This window comes from Coregonus lavaretus, assembly GCF_964263955.1.
Source record: "Coregonus lavaretus genome assembly, chromosome: 8".
NCBI lineage: Eukaryota > Metazoa > Chordata > Actinopteri > Salmoniformes > Salmonidae > Coregonus > Coregonus lavaretus.
The window spans coordinates 61,601,308-61,622,362 of record NC_139995.1 but is presented as its reverse complement, the minus strand read 5'-3'; the positions used below and the strand labels follow the sequence as shown (position 1 = coordinate 61,622,362).

At 48.8% G+C, this 21,055-nt stretch overlaps 1 protein-coding gene across 1 annotated transcript in view; it reads right to left on the bottom strand.

Annotated features, from left to right (window-relative positions):
• The window catches only part of ptpdc1a (protein tyrosine phosphatase domain containing 1a), a 138,792-nt gene that overhangs the window by 65,625 nt on the left and 52,112 nt on the right, over positions 1 to 21,055 (bottom strand). Inside the window, 1 exon segment of the mRNA XM_084167146.1 lies at positions 10,932 to 11,103. Coding sequence (XP_084023272.1) covers positions 10,932 to 11,103 — 172 coding nt within the window.

Genomic DNA, 21,055 nt, shown 5'->3' with positions numbered 1-21,055 from the left:
ATAGAATATAGAATACACAGAGAATGTAGAATATAGAATACACAGAGAATATAGAATATAGAATACAAAGAGAATATAGGAATACACAGAGAATATAGAATATAGAATACACAGAGAATATAGAATACACAGAGAATATAGAATACACAGAGAATATAGAATACCCAGAGAATGTAGAATATAGAATACACAGAGAATATAGAATGCATAGAGAATATAGAATATAGAATACCCAGATAATATAGAATATAGAATACCCAGATAATGTAGAATATAGAATACCCAGAGAATATAGAATATAGAATACACAGAGAATATAGAATACCCAGAGAATGTAGAATATAGAATACACAGAGAATATAGAATATAGAATACATAGATAATATAGAATATAGAATACACAGAGAATATAGAATATAGAATACATAGATAATATAGAATATAGAATATACAGAGAATATAGAATATAGAATACACAGATAATATAGAATACACAGTATAGTCTACGCAAACAGAAGGCCCCCACAGACGGCATTAGATGAAGGGTCCCAGACAGAGACCAGAACCAGAACCCAGAGCCCATCTAATTTTCACCAGGAGGAGTAGCAAGACTAGGGCCGTTATTATGTTATAATGTAGAACATTACAGTGCTCAGAGTTGGGCTGTTATGGTGACCGTATTACCGCCACACCGGCGGTCACCAGTCATGAAGGCAGTCAAATTCCACGTGACCGTTTAGTCACGGTAACTAGGCTTCTCCAAGCTCTGATGCTGCTGATGGTCATTAGTATCCTACCAAACTTGTTAACTGCCTGGTACTCAGCACTCTATTGTCCCTCTAATCACTCTGACATCAATGCAAATGTTATCGAAAATCTCATCAAACACTTAATGAGAGCCCATGAGCTAATGTTGCGCAACATTTCTATAGGCTATGCAATTGCGTGAGAAAACAGATTGATGGCCTCTATTAAAAAGAGGAGGATCCCATCAGCTTTCTATAGACTAGGCCTACTATATTTATTTCTCTACTTTCCTAATATTAAGCACATGGCTTCTCTTTACAACAGGAGTATAGCCTATCTGGCTGGCATGAAAATAAACCAGAGGAAAAGCGTCCTCCATTCACTATTTAAGTGCAGTGATGACATATTTTTAAATCAAAACGAATTTCCCACATATATTATTTAGTAAATGTAAAAAGAAGATTAAATCAAGAATAGTCTGATGGGTGACAATATTAGCTTATATTGTATAGCAATATGAACTATATATTATCACTTGTGAATGATGCCCAGCTTTCCTTTTTCGAATCATAGTCGCTCACCTCATGTAGCCTGGCCCATAGGTCTATATGTTTTGATAAGGTTTGTATCACAACTAAAGTGGCCAAATAACTTCTTCAAATAAAGCACATTAATCTGCTTTACAAGGGGTTTAGAGCCTAACTGGCATATATAAATGGCGCGTGAGTTTCAAGTTTGGGAAAGATAATGTTCAACATAAAAATGCACCTTTATAATAAAAGCATTACATGCATAATCACATTTGTGGACACTTTTGATCATGGTGTTTTCCCGCTAATGGAACATTCACGTGTGTGCACATTGCTGTGCTTATAATGTGAAGAAATAGCCTAATAGTTTATCAACATTTTAAGCTAAACGTTCTGATCTGTTGCGTCAGCCTCATTGCGTAAAAAAAGTTATTTGATGCTAGTGGTTCTATTAATTTGGGATCTATCGCATCCCACAACTGTCCCAGACTATGTTTGGAATATTTATTTATCTCACAGAATAGAATAGGTCAACTTCTGTTCTATGGGGGATAGTAGATTGACATAGGCTAGTGCTTTTGCTGTTCGTTAGGCCTACTCAGCTTGTTGGCTGGCGAAAAGTACATGTGGACAGTTCTTCCAATATCTTCAATATGCACCTCGGAATTGGATAAGGACGAGCGCAGTTGCGTCCCTGATGTGTCTGTCTTCACTTGTAGCCTGTGAGAAAGTCCCGATCACGTGACGGAGAGCCGTGTGAGTGAGATGAGAGGTCCTTCGGAGCAGGCAGCAGTCAGGGAGAAGGGCTGCAAAAGGCATGGATTTTTTTAGGGGGATGCCGCCGGGAAATTCTAGGCATTATCAAGTACTTCTCAAATTGTGAATGAGAGACTGATGAAGTGTGTACAGCCGGCACTAAAAACTACGCAGAGCTCATGCCTTTCAAGAGACTTTTTTCAAATCATCATTAGAATCGCATCATGCAGACTTAAAATGTTTTAAAAATCAAAATAAAAGCCCAACATTTGTAGAACAACTAAAGTTACATTAATAACTCTAAATTAAGCATATAGGAGGACCTGTTTCTTTGTTAACCGCTCAACACAGAATAGCCGCATGTGCACACTCCCTCAAATCGTTTGGAGAAAATATCATTTATATTTTATTCAGTGTTGTTCAATTGTATTCTTCATACTATAAAATAATGCCACGGAATTCTAAGCAAATCTTGTCTGCTAAATGAACTAGTGTAGCCCACAGCCATATGGCACAGCCAGATCAGGACCTAACACAAGGACAACTCAGAGTATGCTATTCTGTTCTTCTGAAATAGACTACTTTTTCTTCATATCATGCTTCTTTAGACCTGTCTAAAATAAATAATGGATTTATTGTGATGGTGTGGGCTATATTACATGGATTTATTAGACTTTTTAACATGTAGCTGTTCCAAAGGTCTGCATCAGTGGCTTGTAGGCTATGTGTGGAAGCCAGGAGATGCTAAATGTGTTTATGTTAATTAACGGTCAATTACCGTGAGACCGACAGTTATTTGCTTGACAATCACCGGCTGACTAAATTTTGTGACCGCCACAGCCCTAGTCAGAACACAGACAGAGACCAGAGCCAGAACCCAGAGTCCATCTCCTTTTCACCAGGTGCAGTAGGAGGACCCAGAGAGAGACCAGAGACAGAACCCAGAGTCCATCTCCTTTTCACCAAGTGCAGTAGGAGGACCCAAAGCGAGACCAGAACCCAGAGTCCATCTCCTTTTCACCAGGTGCAGAAGGAGGACCCAGAGAGAGACCAGAGCCAGAACCCAGAGTCCATCTCCTTTTCACCAGGTGCAGTAGGAGGACCCAGAGCGAGACCAGAACCCAGAGTCCATCTCCTTTTCACCAGGTGCAGTAGGAGGACCCAGAGCGAGACCAGAACCAGAACCCAGAGTCCATCTCCTTTTCACCAGGTGCAGAAGGAGGACCCAGAGCGAGACCAGAACCCAGAGTCCATCTCCTTTTCACCAGGTGCAGTAGGAGGACCCAGAGAGAGACCAGAGCCAGAACCCAGAGTCCATCTCCTTTTCACCAGGTGCAGTAGGAGGACCCAGAGAGAGACCAGAACCAGAACCCAGAGTCCATCTCCTTTTCACCAGGTGCAGTAGGAGGACCCAGAGAGAGACCAGAGCCAGAACCCAGAGTCCATCTCCTTTTCACCAGGTGCAGTAGGAGGACCCAAAGCGAGACCAGAACCCAGAGTCCATCTCCTTTTCACCAGGTGCAGTAGGAGGACCCAGAGCGAGACCAGAACCCAGAGTCCATCTCCTTTTCACCAGGTGCAGAAGGAGGACCCAGAGAGAGACCAGAGCCAGAACCCAGAGTCCATCTCCTTTTCAACAGGTGCAGAAGGAGGACCCAGAGAGAGACCAGAGCCCAGAGTCCATCTCCTTTTCACCAGGTGCAGTAGGAGGACCCAGAGAGAGACCAGAACCCAGAGTCCATCTCCTTTTCACCAGGTGCAGTAGGAGGACCCAGAGAGAGACCAGAGCCAGAACCCAGAGTCCATCTCCTTTTCACCAGGTGCAGTAGGAGGACCCAGAGAGAGACCAGAGCCAGAACCCAGAGTCCATCTCCTTTTCACCAGGTGCAGTAGGAGGACCCAGAGCGAGACCAGAACCAGAACCCAGAGTCCATCTCCTTTTCACCAGGTGCAGTAGGAGGACCCAGAGCGAGACCAGAACCAGAACCCAGAGTCCATCTCCTTTTCACCAGGTGCAGTAGGATGACCCAAAGCGAGACCAGAACCCAGAGTCCATCTCCTTTTCACCAGGTGCAGTAGGAGGACCCAGAGCGAGACCAGAACCAGAACCCAGAGTCCATCTCCTTTTCACCAGGTGCAGAAGGAGGACCCAGAGCGAGACCAGAACCAGAACCCAGAGTCCATCTCCTTTTCACCAGGTGCAGTAGGAGGACCCAGAGCGAGACCAGAACCAGAACCCAGAGTCCATCTCCTTTTCACCAGGTGCAGTAGGAGGACCCAGACAAGAGTGGATTAATAACTTGGATTCCGTTGCAAAATGTTTTGTCTGTTGCAAAAAAAAATGTAACGGAAACCATTTACTCCAAACGAAACAACTAGAGTTTCTGTTTGCTTCCGTTTGGTTCCTAGAGTAAACGGTAAACAGTTTCCATTGTAAAATGTTTGAGACAACAGAGACCAAGCCTAGGCAGAGAGCTCTGTAAATATTGTACATATTTTTATTATTTAAACGTGTTTTTTTCTATCTTTTATTTTTTTTGGTTGACTGCCCTAGTGTTTGATCACTATATCCTGTAGTCTTGACTCTCAGAGTTGCAAGATCGTGATGAAAAGGCTTTTTCTTTTGACTTGATAGCTAGCTCCATAGCTGGCGGGTTGGATTCAAACAGGCGGCAGGTAGCTTAGTGGTTAAGAGCGTTGTGCCAGTAACCGAAAGGTCGCTGGTTCTAATCACCGAGCCGACTAGGTGAAAAATCTGTCGATGTGCCCTTGAGCAAGGCACTTAACCCTAACTGCTCCTGTAAGTCGCTCTGGATAAGAGCGTCTGCTAAATGTCAAAAAATATATTAAAAAAATTATGGTGTGGCTTTTTGTTTAATCTGTTTGGAAGTATTACACCAAGGACTGCATGCTGTGTCCAGAGATAGCAGGAAGTTCAGGGACTGTTCAGAGAATGCTCCTAACCACTGCCAAGATGTGGTGGCTTTTCGTGTGCTTTTCAGCAGCCGTGGCATCCCCCAGCTAGGGGCTACATTCCTGGCTATGGAGGAACAGTACCAGAGGAGAGGCTCCAATGGAGTGACTGATCATTCAGAGAAGCAGCTCCAACGGAGTGACTGATCATTCAGAGAAGCAGCTCCAATGGAGTGACTGATCATTCAGAGAAGCAGCTCCAATGGAGTGACTGATCATTCAGAGAAGCAGCTCCAACGGAGTGACTGATCATTCAGAGAAGCAGCTCCAATGGAGTGACTGATCATTCAGAGAAGCAGCTCCAACGGAGTGACTGATCATTCAGAGAAGCAGCTCCAATGGAGTGACTGATCATTCAGAGAAGCAGCTCCAATGGAGTGACTGATCATTCAGAGAAGCAGCTCCAATGGAGTGACTGATCATTCAGAGAAGCAGCTCCAATGGAGTGACTGATCATTCAGAGAAGCAGCTCCAACGGAGTGACTGATCATTCAGAGAAGCAGCTCCAATGGAGTGACTGATCATTCAGAGAAGCAGCTCCAATGGAGTGACTGATCATTCAGAGAAGCAGGTGTGGTGGGCTGTTGAAGAGATTTTTTCAGACTAGCTGTGTTCCAATACTCATACTAACCGTACTAACCATACTAACCATACTAACCATACTAACCGTACTAACCATACTAACCATACTAACCATACTAACCGTACTATTTGTGACGTAAATTGAGTATGTAGAATGCTTATTAGTCACAGTATAGATATAGTTAGTATGCCAAAAGTTCCCGGATGTCGTACTACATTTGGCAAAATTCGAAGTATACAAGCAGTGGACACTATTTCCGTGCATTTAGGGCCCATAATGCAATTCTTCAGAAAATGGGCGTGGCTTCACATTATTTTCAGATTTGAAGAAAATGGCGGAAAATATGCAGCCGCAGTCCAACGAGAGCGGATACATATTCACTGCTTTAACTAATTATGACAAATGTTAAGAAAATGTTGAGCAATGTAATAAAATAATGACTTTTCAAATAAGTTACGTTACACGTTATGTTGGCTGACAATTTGTTAGCTATGCTATCCTTACGAACCGCATAGCATATCATTACAGCAGTTGCTTGTATGTACTGGTATGTTAGCTAGCTACCTAACGTTAGTTGGCTACTAATACATCAAACTTGCCAGTATATTAACTATATGATATCTACCTAACTACCCAACGTTAGGCTTATATGTGGTTGGTAGCTAATCGTTTTAAACCTGATTTATGTAACATTAACTTGCCATAGTTTGGCAGGACAGATTTGTGCTGGCATCAATGCAACATCCAAATGACTAATAATGCCTAGGTGTAATTAATCTGTTTTTGCCAACGACTAGTCGGTAATTATAATCTATTATTGTGCTCTGCCTAAGACATCTGGGCAGGAGTACTGTCTGGAGGGGGGGGGGTGACTGCAGCCTGGGCAGGAGCACTGTCTGGAGGGGAAGGTGACTGCAAACTGGGCAGGAGTACTGTCTGGAGGGGAAAGTGACTGCAAACTGGGCAGGAGTACTGTCTGGAGGGGAAAGTGACTGCAAACTGGGCAGGAGTACTGTCTGGAGGGGAAAGTGACTGCAAACTGGGCAGGAGTACTGTCTGGAGGGGAAAGTGACTGCAAACTGGGCAGGAGTACTGTCTGGAGGGGAAAGTGACTGCAAACTGGGCAGGAGCACTGTCTGGAGGGGAAGGTGACTGCAAACTGGGCAGGAGCACTGTCTGGAGGGGAAAGTGACTGCAAACTGGGAAGGAGTACTGTCTGGAGGGGAAAGTGACTGCAAACTGGGCAGGAGTACTGTCTGGAGGGGAAAGTGACTGCAAACTGGGCAGGAGTACTGTCTGGAGGGGAAAGTGACTGCAAACTGGGCAGGAGCACTGTCTGGAGGGGAAAGTGACTGCAAACTGGGCAGGAGCACTGTCTGGAGGGGAAAGTGACTGCAAACTGGGCAGGAGCACTGTCTGGAGGGGAAAGTGACTGCAAACTGGGCAGGAGTACTGTCTGGAGGGGAAGGTGACTGCAAACTGGGCAGGATCACTGTCTGGAGGGGAAAGTGACTGCAAACTGGGCAGGAGTACTGTCTGGAGGGGAAAGTGACTGCAAACTGGGCAGGAGTACTGTCTGGAGGGGAAAGTGACTGCAAACTGGGCAGGAGTACTGTCTGGAGGGGAAAGTGACTGCAAACTGGGCAGGAGTACTGTCTGGAGGGGAAAGTGACTGCAAACTGGGCAGGAGTACTGTCTGGAGGGGAAAGTGACTGCAAACTGGGCAGGAGTACTGTCTGGAGGGGAAAGTGACTGCAAACTGGGCAGGAGTACTGTCTGGAGGGGAAAGTGACTGCAAACTGGGCAGGAGTACTGTCTGGAGGGGAAGGTGACTGCAAACTGGGCAGGAGTACTGTCTGGAGGGGAAAGTGACTGCAAACTGGGCAGGAGCACTGTCTGGAGGGGAAAGTGACTGCAAACTGGGCAGGAGTACTGTCTGGAGGGGAAAGTGACTGCAAACTGGGCAGGAGTACTGTCTGGAGGGGAAAGTGACTGCAAACTGGGCAGGAGTACTGTCTGGAGGGGAAAGTGACTGCAAACTGGGCAGGAGCACTGTCTGGAGGGGAAAGTGACTGCAAACTGGGCAGGAGTACTGTCTGGAGGGGAAAGTGACTGCAAACTGGGCAGGAGCACTGTCTGGAGGGGAAAGTGACTGCAAACTGGGCAGGAGTACTGTCTGGAGGGGAAAGTGACTGCAAACTGGGCAGGAGTACTGTCTGGAGGGGAAAGTGACTGCAAACTGGGCAGGAGCACTGTCTGGAGGGGAAGGTGACTGCAAACTGGGCAGGAGTACTGTCTGGAGGGGAAAGTGACTGCAAACTGGGCAGGAGCACTGTCTGGAGGGGAAAGTGACTGCAAACTGGGCAGGAGTACTGTCTGGAGGGGAAAGTGACTGCAAACTGGGCAGGAGTACTGTCTGGAGGGGAAAGTGACTGCAAACTGGGCAGGAGCACTGTCTGGAGGGGAAGGTGACTGCAAACTGGGCAGGAGTACTGTCTGGAGGGGAAAGTGACTGCAAACTGGGCAGGAGTACTGTCTGGAGGGGAAAGTGACTGCAAACTGGGCAGGAGTACTGTCTGGAGGGGAAAGTGACTGCAAACTGGGCAGGAGCACTGTCTGGAGGGGAAAGTGACTGCAAACTGGGCAGGAGTACTGTCTGGAGGGGAAAGTGACTGCAAACTGGGCAGGAGTACTGTCTGGAGGGGAAAGTGACTGCAAACTGGGCAGGAGTACTGTCTGGAGGGGAAAGTGACTGCAAACTGGGCAGGAGCACTGTCTGGAGGGGAAAGTGACTGCAAACTGGGCAGGAGTACTGTCTGGAGGGGAAAGTGACTGCAAACTGGGCAGGAGTACTGTCTGGAGGGGAAAGTGACTGCAAACTGGGCAGGAGTACTGTCTGGAGGGGAAAGTGACTGCAAACTGGGCAGGAGTACTGTCTGGAGGGGAAAGTGACTGCAAACTGGGCAGGAGCACTGTCTGGAGGGGAAAGTGACTGCAAACTGGGCAGGAGTACTGTCTGGAGGGGAAAGTGACTGCAAACTGGGCAGGAGTACTGTCTGGAGGGGAAAGTGACTGCAAACTGGGCAGGAGCACTGTCTGGAGGGGAAGGTGACTGCAAACTGGGCAGGAGTACTGTCTGGAGGGGAAAGTGACTGCAAACTGGGCAGGAGTACTGTCTGGAGGGGAAAGTGACTGCAAACTGGGCAGGAGTACTGTCTGGAGGGGAAAGTGACTGCAAACTGGGCAGGAGCACTGTCTGGAGGGGAAAGTGACTGCAAACTGGGCAGGAGTACTGTCTGGAGGGGAAAGGACTATTTTGTGAAGTGCACCAGTCACTCCTGCAGCAAAGCAACCCCACAGCATGATGCTGCCACCCCGTGCTTCACGGTTGGGATGGTGTTCTTCGGCTTGCAAGCTACCCCCTTTTTCCTCCAAACATAACGATGGTCATTATGGCCAAACAGTTCTATTTTTGTTTCATCAGACCAGAGGACATTTCTCCAAAAAGTACGATCTTTGTCCCCATGTGCAGTTGCAAACCGTAGTCTTGCTTTTTTATGGCAGTTTTGGAGCAGTGGCTTCTTCCTTGCTGAGCGGCCTTTCAGGTTATGTCGATATAGGACTTGTTTTACTGTGGATATAGATACTTTTGTACCTGTTTCCTCCAGCATCTTCACAAGGTCCTTTGCTGCTGTTCTGGGATTGATTTGCACTTTTCGCACCAAAGTATATTAATCTCTAGGAGACAGAACGCGTCTCCTTCCTGAGCGGTATGACGGCTGCGTGGTCCCATGGTGTTTATACTTGCGTACTATTGTTTGTACAGATGAACGTGGTATCTTCAGGCGTTTGGAAATTGCTCCCAAGGATGAACCAGACTTGTGGAGGTCTACAATGTCTTTTCTGAGGTCTTGGCTGATTTCTTTTGATTTTCCCATGATGTCAAGCAAAGAGGCACTGAGTTTGAAGGTAGGCCTTGAAATACATCCACAGGTACACCTCCAATTGACTCAAATGATGTCAATTAGCCTATCAGAAGCTTCTAAAGCCATGACATCATTTAAAGGCACAGTCAACTTAGTGTATGTAAAATTATGACCCACTGGAATTGTGATACAGTGAATTATAAGTGAAATAATCTGTCTGTAAACAATTGTTGGAAAAATTACTTGTGTCATGCAAAAAGTAGATGTCCTAACCGACTTGTCAAAACTATAGTTTGTTAACAAGAAATGTGTGGAGTGGTTGAAAAACGAGTTTTAATGACTCCAACCTAAGTGTATGTAAACCTCCGACTTCAACTATACATTTGCATTTTCGTCGAGGAGAATACAGCGCCTCAACAGCGCCCTCCTTTGACCAGCCACCTGTCTCCTCCTCCTTGCAGCCTCGGTCTTCTGAACAGCCAACTGATTGTAGTTCATCATTAAATCGCCAGCACAACAAATACAGCTGCCATGAAAGCAAAATACATGGCTAACAAGGACTATAAGATGTGGTGAGTTGCCGCCGCAGGAAACATTATGTTTTGGTAAGTCTGTCTGTCTGTCTGTCTGTCTGTCTGTCTGTCTGCCTGCCTGCCTGTCTGTCTGTCTGTCTGTCTGTCTGTCTGTCTGCCTGTCTGCCTGTCTGTCTGTCTGTCTGTCTGTCTGTCGCCGCATACAGTGCATCGCCATAGAGGTTTTAACATACTGTAGGAATGAACAAAAACACACATCCAATACAGACGGAGGAAAACATTTATTGACTTGGTTATTCACGTCATTCTTAGCTAAGTGGTATAGTCGTTGCGCGTTCTCAATGGACATTGTTAATGAAGTCGTAAGATGTCTAGCTAGTCATTTGTTAGCTACGCTAACAAGCTAGCAAGAAGTTGCATAGCAACAGCATCAACTTCTGGTAGACAGGCGAAAGGATACCGTTCGTTTACAGTACACTACAATGAACTAATAGTATATAGTATGTAGTATATACTCATTAAGTATGTAGTATACAGTATGTCTTTGTTACTCCTTGGCATCCCATCAATGCCCCCTCAACTGAACCTACACTGCCTTTCCAGACTAACTTGCCTCAACTTGATCCCAAACCAACTGACACTTTCAATCTCCATCATTTACATTTGTATTTGTTGTCTTACTTTTTAATGCGCTTTGAGATTCTTTGAAAAGTTAAATAATGTATTAATTATTGTTATATCTGTAACCCAAGTATGCCTAGTAGGTCTACTGTGTTCGTTAATGTTTAGAGACATTTATTTAAGAGGACCACAATGGAAATACCTTTTCAAACATTTTTGTGTCATCCTCGATGGTTTTGTTGTGTTAAGCCCAGAGACTCACCATGAGGAGTAGAGTCCCTTAACGGCCTGCTCCTTGTCACTCCAGCGGGCAGGGTTCTCGTATTTACAGGCTCTCCCTCCACACGCCATGGAGCACTGCATGTGGCCTGGGATCACATGTCTCAAAGTCTCCCCCACCTTGGTGTACTTGGCTGTGGGGACCTGCGTACTGACTACAGAGACAGACAGAGAGACAGGGAGAGAGAGACAGACATTTTTGTTATTTGTATACTTTGACAATGTAAGTAATTTTACTTGCCATGTCAATAAAGTGAATTGAGAGAGAGAGAGAGAGAGAGAGAGAGAGAGAGAGAGAGAGAGAGAGAGAGAGAGAGAGAGAGAGAGCGAAGGAGGGTCAGATACAGAGAGAGGGTCACTACTAAACCAGATGGTTCTGTTAAGACATCCTGATCTAGTGAGTTGACTTGTCAGGTTAGGAGGATCATATAGAGATTTACAGTAAGTTATTGTATTATTACTGTATTATTGACATATAGGATACAGTATTGGTTGTAAGTTTAAAAATAACTTGAGGGCTAGAAACATTAAATTACATATTTCCTCAAAACCAGAGTGTATGTTCCTGTTTCTTCGTGTCCCTGATAAGGTATTACAGCAGAATACCTTAAATAGTTAAACAGGTCGAGAAAAAGGCTTTAAAACATTCCAATTGATCATAAACATTCCAGACGTCTTTGGCACGCTATGTCAGTGGTAGTCAATCACAACATGGTTCATCCTACAGCATACAACATGCTTCATCCTACAGCATACAACATGCTTCATCCTACAGCATACAACATGCTTCATCCTACAGCATACAACATGCTTCATCCTACAGTATACAACATGCTTCATCCTACAGCATACAACATGCTTCATCCTACAGTATTCAACTAGGCTGCATCATCTCCATTCTGTGTGACTAGAATACATCATCTCCATTCTGTGTGACTAGAATACATCATCTCCATTCTGTGTGACTAGGCTACATCATCTCCATTCTGTGTGACTAGGCTACATCATCTCCATTCTGTGTGACTAGGCTACATCATCTCCATTCTGTGTGACTAGAATACATCATCTCCATTCTGTGTGACTAGGCTACATCATCTCCATTCTGTGTGACTAGGCTACATCATCTCCATTCTGTGTGACTAGAATACATCATCTCCATTCTGTGTGACTAGAATACATCATCTCCATTCTGTGTGACTAGGCTACATCATCTCCATTCTGTGTGACTAGGCTACATCATCTCCATTCTGTGTGACTAGGCTACATCATCTCCATTCTGTGTGACTAGAATACATCATCTCCATTCTGTGTGACTAGGCTACATATTCTACTGCTGTATTATTCTCTTCAACAACAGACAGCACTTTGAAAACACACATTCTAAAGCTAAATATTTCCCTAGCAACTAAAGCCTCTTTACCTCAAGGTAAACTAAACACAAGACTAGAAATCTCCCAGGATCGATAAAGTGGAAGTGACCTAGCCTGATCCCAGATCTGTTGTTCCTAGAGCCAACTAGCCTGATCCCAGATCTGTTGTTCCTAGCCTGGTCCCAGATCTGTTGTTCCCTATAGCCAACTAGCCTGATCCCAGATCTGTTGTTCCTAGAGCCAACTAGCCTGGTCCCAGATCTGTTGTTCCTATAGCCAACTAGCCTGGTCCCAGATCTGTTGTTCCTATAGCCAACTAGCCTGGTCCCAGATCTGTTGTTCCTAGAGCCAACTAGCCTGATCCCAGATCTGTTGTTCCTAGAGCCAACTAGCCTGATCCCAGATCTGTTGTTCCTATAGCCAACTAGCCTGATCCCAGATCTGTTGTTCCCTAGAGCCAACTAGCCTGATCCCAGATCTGTTGTTCCTATAGCCAACTAGCCTGATCCCAGATCTGTTGTTCCCTAGAGCCAACTAGCCTGGTCCCAGATCTGTTGTTCCTATAGCCAACTAGCCTGATCCCAGATCTGTTGTTCCTAGCCTGGTCCCAGATCTGTTGTTCCCTAGAGCCAACTAGCCTGGTCCCAGATCTGTTGTTCCTATAGCCAACTAGCCTGATCCCAGATCTGTTGTTCCTAGCCTGGTCCCAGATCTGTTGTTCCTAGCCTGGTCCCAGATCTGTTGTTCCTAGAGCCAACTAGCCTGGTCCCAGATCTGTTGTTCCTATAGCCAACTAGCCTGATCCCAGATCTGTTGTTCCTAGAGCCAACTAGCCTGATCCCAGATCTGTTGTTCCCTATAGCCAACTAGCCTGATCCCAGATCTGTTGTTCCTAGAGCCAACTAGCCTGGTCCCAGATCTGTTGTTCCTATAGCCAACTAGCCTGGTCCCAGATCTGTTGTTCCTATAGCCAACTAGCCTGATCCCAGATCTGTTGTTCCCTATAGCCAACTAGCCTGATCCCAGATCTGTTGTTCCTATAGCCAACTAGCCTGATCCCAGATCTGTTGTTCCTATAGCCAACTAGCCTGATCCCAGATCTGTTGTTCCCTATAGCCAACTAGCCTGATCCCAGATCTGTTGTTCCTATAGCCAACTAGCCTGATCCCAGATCTGTTGTTCCTATAGCCAACTAGCCTGGTCCCAGATCTGTTGTTCCTATAGCCAACTAGCCTGATCCCAGATCTGTTGTTCCTATAGCCAACTAGCCTGGTCCCAGATCTGTTGTTCCTAGCCTGGTCCCAGATCTGTTGTTCCTATAGCCAACTAGCCTGATCCCAGATCTGTTGTTCCTATAGCCAACTAGCCTGATCCCAGATCTGTTGTTCCTAGCCTGGTCCCAGATCTGTTGTTCCTATAGCCAACTAGCCTGATCCCAGATCTGTTGTTCCTAGCCTGGTCCCAGATCTGTTGTTCCTATAGCCAACTAGCCTGATCCCAGATCTGTTGTTCCTATAGCCAACTAGCCTGATCCCAGATCTGTTGTTCCTAGCCTGGTCCCAGATCTGTTGTTCCTATAGCCAACTAGCCTGATCCCAGATCTGTTGTTCCTATAGCCAACTAGCCTGATCCCAGATCTGTTGTTCCTAGAGCCAACTAGCCTGATCCCAGATCTGTTGTTCCTATAGCCAACTAGCCTGGTCCCAGATCTGTTGTTCCTATAGCCAACTAGCCTGATCCCAGATCTGTTGTTCCTAGAGCCAACTAGCCTGGTCCCAGATCTGTTGTTCCTATAGCCAACTAGCCTGATCCCAGATCTGTTGTTCCCTATAGCCAACTAGCCTGATCCCAGATCTGTTGTTCCTAGCCTGATCCCAGATCTGTTGTTCCTAGAGCCAACTAGCCTGGTCCCAGATCTGTTGTTCCTAGAGCCAACTAGCCTGATCCCAGATCTGTTGTTCCTATAGCCAACTAGCCTGATCCCAGATCTGTTGTTCCTAGAGCCAACTAGCCTGATCCCAGATCTGTTGTTCCTAGCCTGGTCCCAGATCTGTTGTTCCTAGAGCCAACTAGCTTCAACCAGCTCCTCCGACTAGCCCTGTCATACTGCTTCAACCAGCTCCTCTGACTAGCCCTGTCAGTGCTTCAACCAGCTCCTCTGACTAGCCCTGTCAGTGCTTCAACCAGCTCCTCTGACTAGCCCTGTCATACTGCTTCAACCAGCTCCTCTGACTAGCCCTGTCAGTGCTTCAACCAGCTCCTCTGACTAGCCCTGTCATACTGCTTCAACCAGCTCCTCTGACTAGCCCTGTCAGTGCTTCAACCAGCTCCTCTGACTAGCCCTGTCATACTGCTTCAACCAGCTCCTCTGACTAGCCCTGTCAGTGCTTCAACCAGCTCCTCTGACTAGCCCTGTCAGTGCTTCAACCAGCTCCTCTGACTAGCCCTGTCAGTGCTTCAACCAGCTCCTCTGACTAGCCCTGCCAGTGCTTCAACCAGCTCCTCTGACTAGCCCTGTCAGTGCTTCAACCAGCTCCTCCGACTAGCCCTGTCAGTGCTTCAACCAGCTCCTCTGACTAGCCCTGTCAGTGCTTCAACCAGCTCCTCTGACTAGCCCTGTCAGTGCTTCAACCAGCTCCTCTGACTAGCCCTGTCAGTGCTTCAACCAGCTCCTCTGACTAGCCCTGTCATACTGCTTCAACCAGCTCCTCTGACTAGCCCTGTCAGTGCTTCAACCAGCTCCTCTGACTAGCCCTGTCAGTGCTTCAACCAGCTCCTCTGACTAGCCCTGTCAGTGCTTCAACCAGCTCCTCTGACTAGCCCTGTCAGTGCTTCAACCAGCTCCTCTGACTAGCCCTGTCAGTGCTTCAACCAGCTCCTCTGACTAGCCCTGTCAGTGCTTCAACCAGCTCCTATGACTAGCCCTGTCATACTGCTTCAACCAGCTCCTCTGACTAGCCCTGTCAGTGCTTCAACCAGCTCCTCTGACTAGCCCTGTCAGTGCTTCAACCAGCTCCTCCGACTAGCCCTGTCATACTGCTTCAACCAGCTCCTCTGACTAGCCCTGTCAGTGCTTCAACCAGCTCCTCCGACTAGCCCTGTCATACTGCTTCAACCAGCTCCTCTGACTAGCCCTGTCAGTGCACCAACCAGCTCCTCTGACTAGCCCTGTCAGTGCTTCAACCAGCTCCTCTGACTAGCCCTGTCAGTGCTTCAACCAGCTCCTCTGACTAGCCCTGTCAGTGCTTCAACCAGCTCCTCTGACTAGCCCTGTCAGTGCTTCAACCAGCTCCTCTGACTAGCCCTGTCAGTGCTTCAACCAGCTCCTCTGACTAGCCCTGTCAGTGCTTCAACCAGCTCCTCTGACTAGCCCTGTCATACTGCTTCAACCAGCTCCTCTGACTAGCCCTGTCAGTGCTTCAACCAGCTCCTCTGACTAGCCCTGTCAGTGCTTCAACCAGCTCCTCCGACTAGCCCTGTCATACTGCTTCAACCAGCTCCTCTGACTAGCCCTGTCAGTGCTTCAACCAGCTCCTCCGACTAGCCCTGTCATACTGCTTCAACCAGCTCCTCTGACTAGCCCTGTCAGTGCTCCAACCAGCTCCTCTGACTAGCCCTGTCAGTGCTTCAACCAGCTCCTCTGACTAGCCCTGTCAGTGCTCCAACCAGCTCCTCTGACTAGCCCTGTCAGTGCTTCAACCAGCTCCTCTGACTAGCCCTGTCAGTGCTTCAACCAGCTCCTCTGACTAGCCCTGTCAGTGCTTCAACCAGCTCCTCTGACTAGCCCTGTCAGTGCTTCAACCAGCTCCTCTGACTAGCCCTGTCAGTGCTTCAACCAGCTCCTCTGACTAGCCCTGTCAGTGCTTCAACCAGCTCCTCTGACTAGCCCTGTCAGTGCTTCAACCAGCTCCTCCGACTAGCCCTGTCATACTGCTTCAACCAGCTCCTCTGACTAGCCCTGTCATACTGCTTCAACCAGCTCCTCCGACTAGCCTTATCATACTGCTTCAACCAGCTCCTCTGACTAGCCCTGTCATACTGCTTCAACCAGCTCCTCCGACTAGCCCTGTCAGTGCTTCAACCAGCTCCTCTGACTAGCCCTGTCAGTGCTTCAACCAGCTCCTCTGACTAGCCCTGTCATTGCTTCAACCAGCTCCTCCGACTAGCCCTGTCAGTGCTTCAACCAGCTCCTCTGACTAGCCCTGTCAGTGCTTCAACCAGCTCCTCTGACTAGCCCTGTCATACTGCTTCAACCAGCTCCTCTGACTAGCCCTGTCAGTGCTTCAACCAGCTCCTCTGACTAGCCCTGTCAGTGCTTCAACCAGCTCCTCTGACTAGCCCTGTCAGTGCTTCAACCAGCTCCTCTGACTAGCCCTGTCAGTGCTTCAACCAGCTCCTCCGACTAGCCCTGTCATACTGCTTCAACCAGCTCCTCTGACTAGCCCTGTCAGTGCTTCAACCAGCTCCTCTGACTAGCCCTGTCAGTGCTTCAACCAGCTCCTCTGACTAGCCCTGTCAGTGCTTCAACCAGCTCCTCTGACTAGCCCCGTCAGTGCTTCAACCAGCTCCTCTGACTAGCCCTGTCAGTGCTTCAACCAGCTCCTCTGACTAGCCCTGTCAGTGCTTCAACCAGCTCCTCTGACTAGCCCTGTCAGTGCTTCAACCAGCTCCTCTGACTAGCCCTGTCAGTGCTTCAACCAGCTCCTCTGACTAGCCCTGTCAGTGCTTCAACCAGCTCCTCTGACTAGCCCTGTCAGTGCTTCAACCAGCTCCTCTGACTAGCCCTGTCAGTGCTTCAACCAGCTCCTCTGACTAGCCCTGTCAGTGCTTCAACCAGCTCCTCTGACTAGCCCTGTCAGTGCTTCAACCAGCTCCTCTGACTAGCCCTGTCAGTGCTTCAACCAGCTCCTCTGACTAGCCCTGTCAGTGCTTCAACCAGCTCCTCTGACTAGCCCTGTCAGTGCTTCAACCAGCTCCTCTGACTAGCCCTGTCATACTGCTTCAACCAGCTCCTCTGACTAGCCCTGTCAGTGCTTCAACCAGCTCCTCTGACTAGCCCTGTCAGTGCTTCAACCAGCTCCTCTGACTAGCCCTGTCAGTGCTTCAACCAGCTCCTCCGACTAGCCCTGTCAGTGCTTCAACCAGCTCCTCTGACTAGCCCTGTCAGTGCTTCAACCAGCTCCTCTGACTAGCCCTGTCATACTGCTTCAACCAGCTCCTCTGACTAGCCCTGTCAGTGCTTCAACCAGCTCCTCTGACTAGCCCTGACAGTGCTTCAACCAGCTCCTCTGACTAGCCCTGTCAGTGCTTCAACCAGCTCCTCTGACTAGAACTGTCATACTGCTTCAACCAGCTCCTCTGACTAGCCCTGTCAGTGCTTCAACCAGCTCCTCTGACTAGCCCTGTCAGTGCTTCAACCAGCTCCTCCGACTAGCCCTGTCATACTGCTTCAACCAGCTCCTCTGACTAGCCCTGTCAGTGCTTCAACCAGCTCCTCTGACTAGCCCTGTCAGTGCTTCAACCAGCTCCTCTGACTAGCCCTGTCAGTGCTTCAACCAGCTCCTCTGACTAGCCCTGTCATACTGCTTCAACCAGCTCCTCTGACTAGCCCTGTCAGTGCTTCAACCAGCTCCTCCGACTAGCCCTGTCATACTGCTTCAACCAGCTCCTCTGACTAGCCCTGTCAGTGCTTCAACCAGCTCCTCTGACTAGCCCCTGTCAGTGCTTCAACCAGCTCCTCTGACTAGCCCTGTCAGTGCTTCAACCAGCTCCTCTGACTAGCCCTGTCAGTGCTTCAACCAGCTCCTCTGACTAGCCCTGTCAGTGCTTCAACCAGCTCCTCTGACTAGCCCTGTCATACTGCTTCAACCAGCTCCTCTGACTAGCCCTGTCAGTGCTTCAACCAGCTCCTCTGACTAGCCCTGTCAGTGCTTCAACCAGCTCCTCTGACTAGCCCTGTCAGTGCTTCAACCAGCTCCTCTGACTAGCCCTGTCAGTGCTTCAACCAGCTCCTCTGACTAGCCCTGTCAGTGCTTCAACCAGCTCCTCTGACTAGCCCTGTCAGTGCTTCAACCAGCTCCTCTGACTAGCCCTGTCATACTGCTTCAACCAGCTCCTCTGACTAGCCCTGTCAGTGCTTCAACCAGCTCCTCTGACTAGCCCTGTCAGTGCTTCAACCAGCTCCTCCGACTAGCCCTGTCAGTGCTTCAACCAGCTCCTCTGACTAGCCCTGTCAGTGCTTCAACCAGCTCCTCGACTAGCCCTGTCATACTGCTTCAACCAGCTCCTCTGACTAGCCCTGTCAGTGCTTCAACCAGCTCCTCTGACTAGCCCTGTCAGTGCTTCAGCCAGCTCCTATGACTAGCCCTGTCAGTGCTTCAACCAGCTCCTCTGACTAGCCCTGTCAGTGCTTCAACCAGCTCCTCTGACTAGCCCTGTCAGTGCTTCAACCAGCTCCTCTGACTAGCCCTGTCAGTGCTTCAACCAGCTCCTCTGACTAGCCCTGTCAGTGCTTCAACCAGCTCCTCTGACTAGCCCTGTCAGTGCTTCAACCAGCTCCTCTGACTAGCCCTGTCAGTGCTTCAACCAGCTCCTCTGACTAGCCCTGTCAGTGCTTCAACCAGCTCCTCTGACTAGCCCTGTCAGTGCTTCAACCAGCTCCTCTGACTAGCCCTGTCATACTGCTTCAACCAGCTCCTCTGACTAGCCCTGTCAGTGCTTCAACCAGCTCCTCTGACTAGCCCTGTCAGTGCTTCAACCAGCTCCTCTGACTAGCCCTGTCAGTGCTTCAACCAGCTCCTCTGACTAGCCCTGTCATACTGCTTCAACCAGCTCCTCTGACTAGCCCTGTCAGTGCTTCAACCAGCTCCTCTGACTAGCCCTGTCAGTGCTTCAACCAGCTCCTCTGACTAGCCCTGTCAGTGCTTCAACCAGCTCCTCTGACTAGCCCTGTCAGTGCTTCAACCAGCTCCTCTGACTAGCCCTGTCATCTGCTTCAACCAGCTCCTCTGACTAGCCCTGTCAGTGCTTCAACCAGCTCCTCTGACTAGCCCTGTCAGTGCTTCAACCAGCTCCTCTGACTAGCCCTGTCAGTGCTTCAACCAGCTCCTCTGACTAGCCCTGTCATACTGCTTCAACCAGCTCCTCTGACTAGCCCTGTCAGTGCTTCAACCAGCTCCTCTGACTAGCCCTGTCAGTGCTTCAACCAGCTCCTCTGACTAGCCCTGTCAGTGCTTCAACCAGCTCCTCTGACTAGCCCTGTCAGTGCTTCAACCAGCTCCTCTGACTAGCCCTGTCAGTGCTTCAACCAGCTCCTCTGACTAGCCCTGTCATACTGCTTCAACCAGCTCCTCTGACTAGCCCTGTCATACTGCTTCAACCAGCTCCTCTGACTAGCCCTGTCAGTGCTTCAACCAGCTCCTCTGACTAGCCCTGTCAGTGCTTCAACCAGCTCCTCTGACTAGCCCTGTCAGTGCTTCAACCAGCTCCTCTGACTAGCCCTGTCAGTGCTTCAACCAGCTCCTCTGACTAGCCCTGTCAGTGCTTCAACCAGCTCCTCTGACTAGCCCTGTCAGTGCTTCAACCAGCTCCTCTGACTAGCCCTGTCAGTGCTTCAACCAGCTCCTCTGACTAGCCCTGTCAGTGCTTCAACCAGCTCCTCTGACTAGCCCTGTCAGTGCTTCAACCAGCTCCTCTGACTAGCCCTGTCATACTGCTTCAACCAGCTCCTCTGACTAGCCCTGTCAGTGCTTCAACCAGCTCCTCTGACTAGCCCTGTCAGTGCTTCAACCAGCTCCTCTGACTAGCCCTGTCAGTGCTTCAACCAGCTCCTCTGACTAGCCCTGTCAGTGCTTCAACCAGCTCCTCTGACTAGCCCTGTCAGTGCTTCAACCAGCTCCTCTGACTAGCCCTGTCAGTGCTTCAACCAGCTCCTCTGACTAGCCCTGTCAGTGCTTCAACCAGCTCCTCTGACTAGCCCTGTCAGTGCTTCAACCAGCTCCTCTGACTAGCCCTGTCAGTGCTTCAACCAGCTCCTCTGACTAGCCCTGTCAGTGCTTCAACCAGCTCCTCTGACTAGCCCTGTCAGTGCTTCAACCAGCTCCTCTGACTAGCCCTGTCAGTGCTTCAACCAGCTCCTCTGACTAGCCCTGTCAGTGCTTCAACCAGCTCCTCTGACTAGCCCTGTCAGTGCTTCAACCAGCTCCTCCTGACTAGCCCTGTCAGTGCTTCAACCAGCTCCTCTGACTAGCCCTGTCAGTGCTTCAACCAGCTCCTCTGACTAGCCCTGTCAGTGCTTCAACCAGCTCCTCTGACTAGCCCTGTCAGTGCTTCAACCAGCTCCTCTGACTAGCCCTGTCAGTGCTTCAACCAGCTCCTCTGACTAGCCCTGTCATACTGCTTCAACCAGCTCCTCTGACTAGCCCTGTCAGTGCTTCAACCAGCTCCTCTGACTAGCCCTGTCAGTGCTTCAACCAGCTCCTCTGACTAGCCCTGTCAGTGCCTTCAACCAGCTCCTCTGACTAGCCCTGTCAGTGCTTCAACCAGCTCCTCTGACTAGCCCCTGTCATACTGCTTCAACCAGCTCCTCTGACTAGCCCTGTCAGTGCTTCAACCAGCTCCTCTGACTAGCCCTGTCATACTGCTTCAACCAGCTCCTCTGACTAGCCCTGTCAGTGCTTCAACCAGCTCCTCCGGACTAGCCCTGTCAGTGCTTCAACCAGCTCCTCTGACTAGCCCT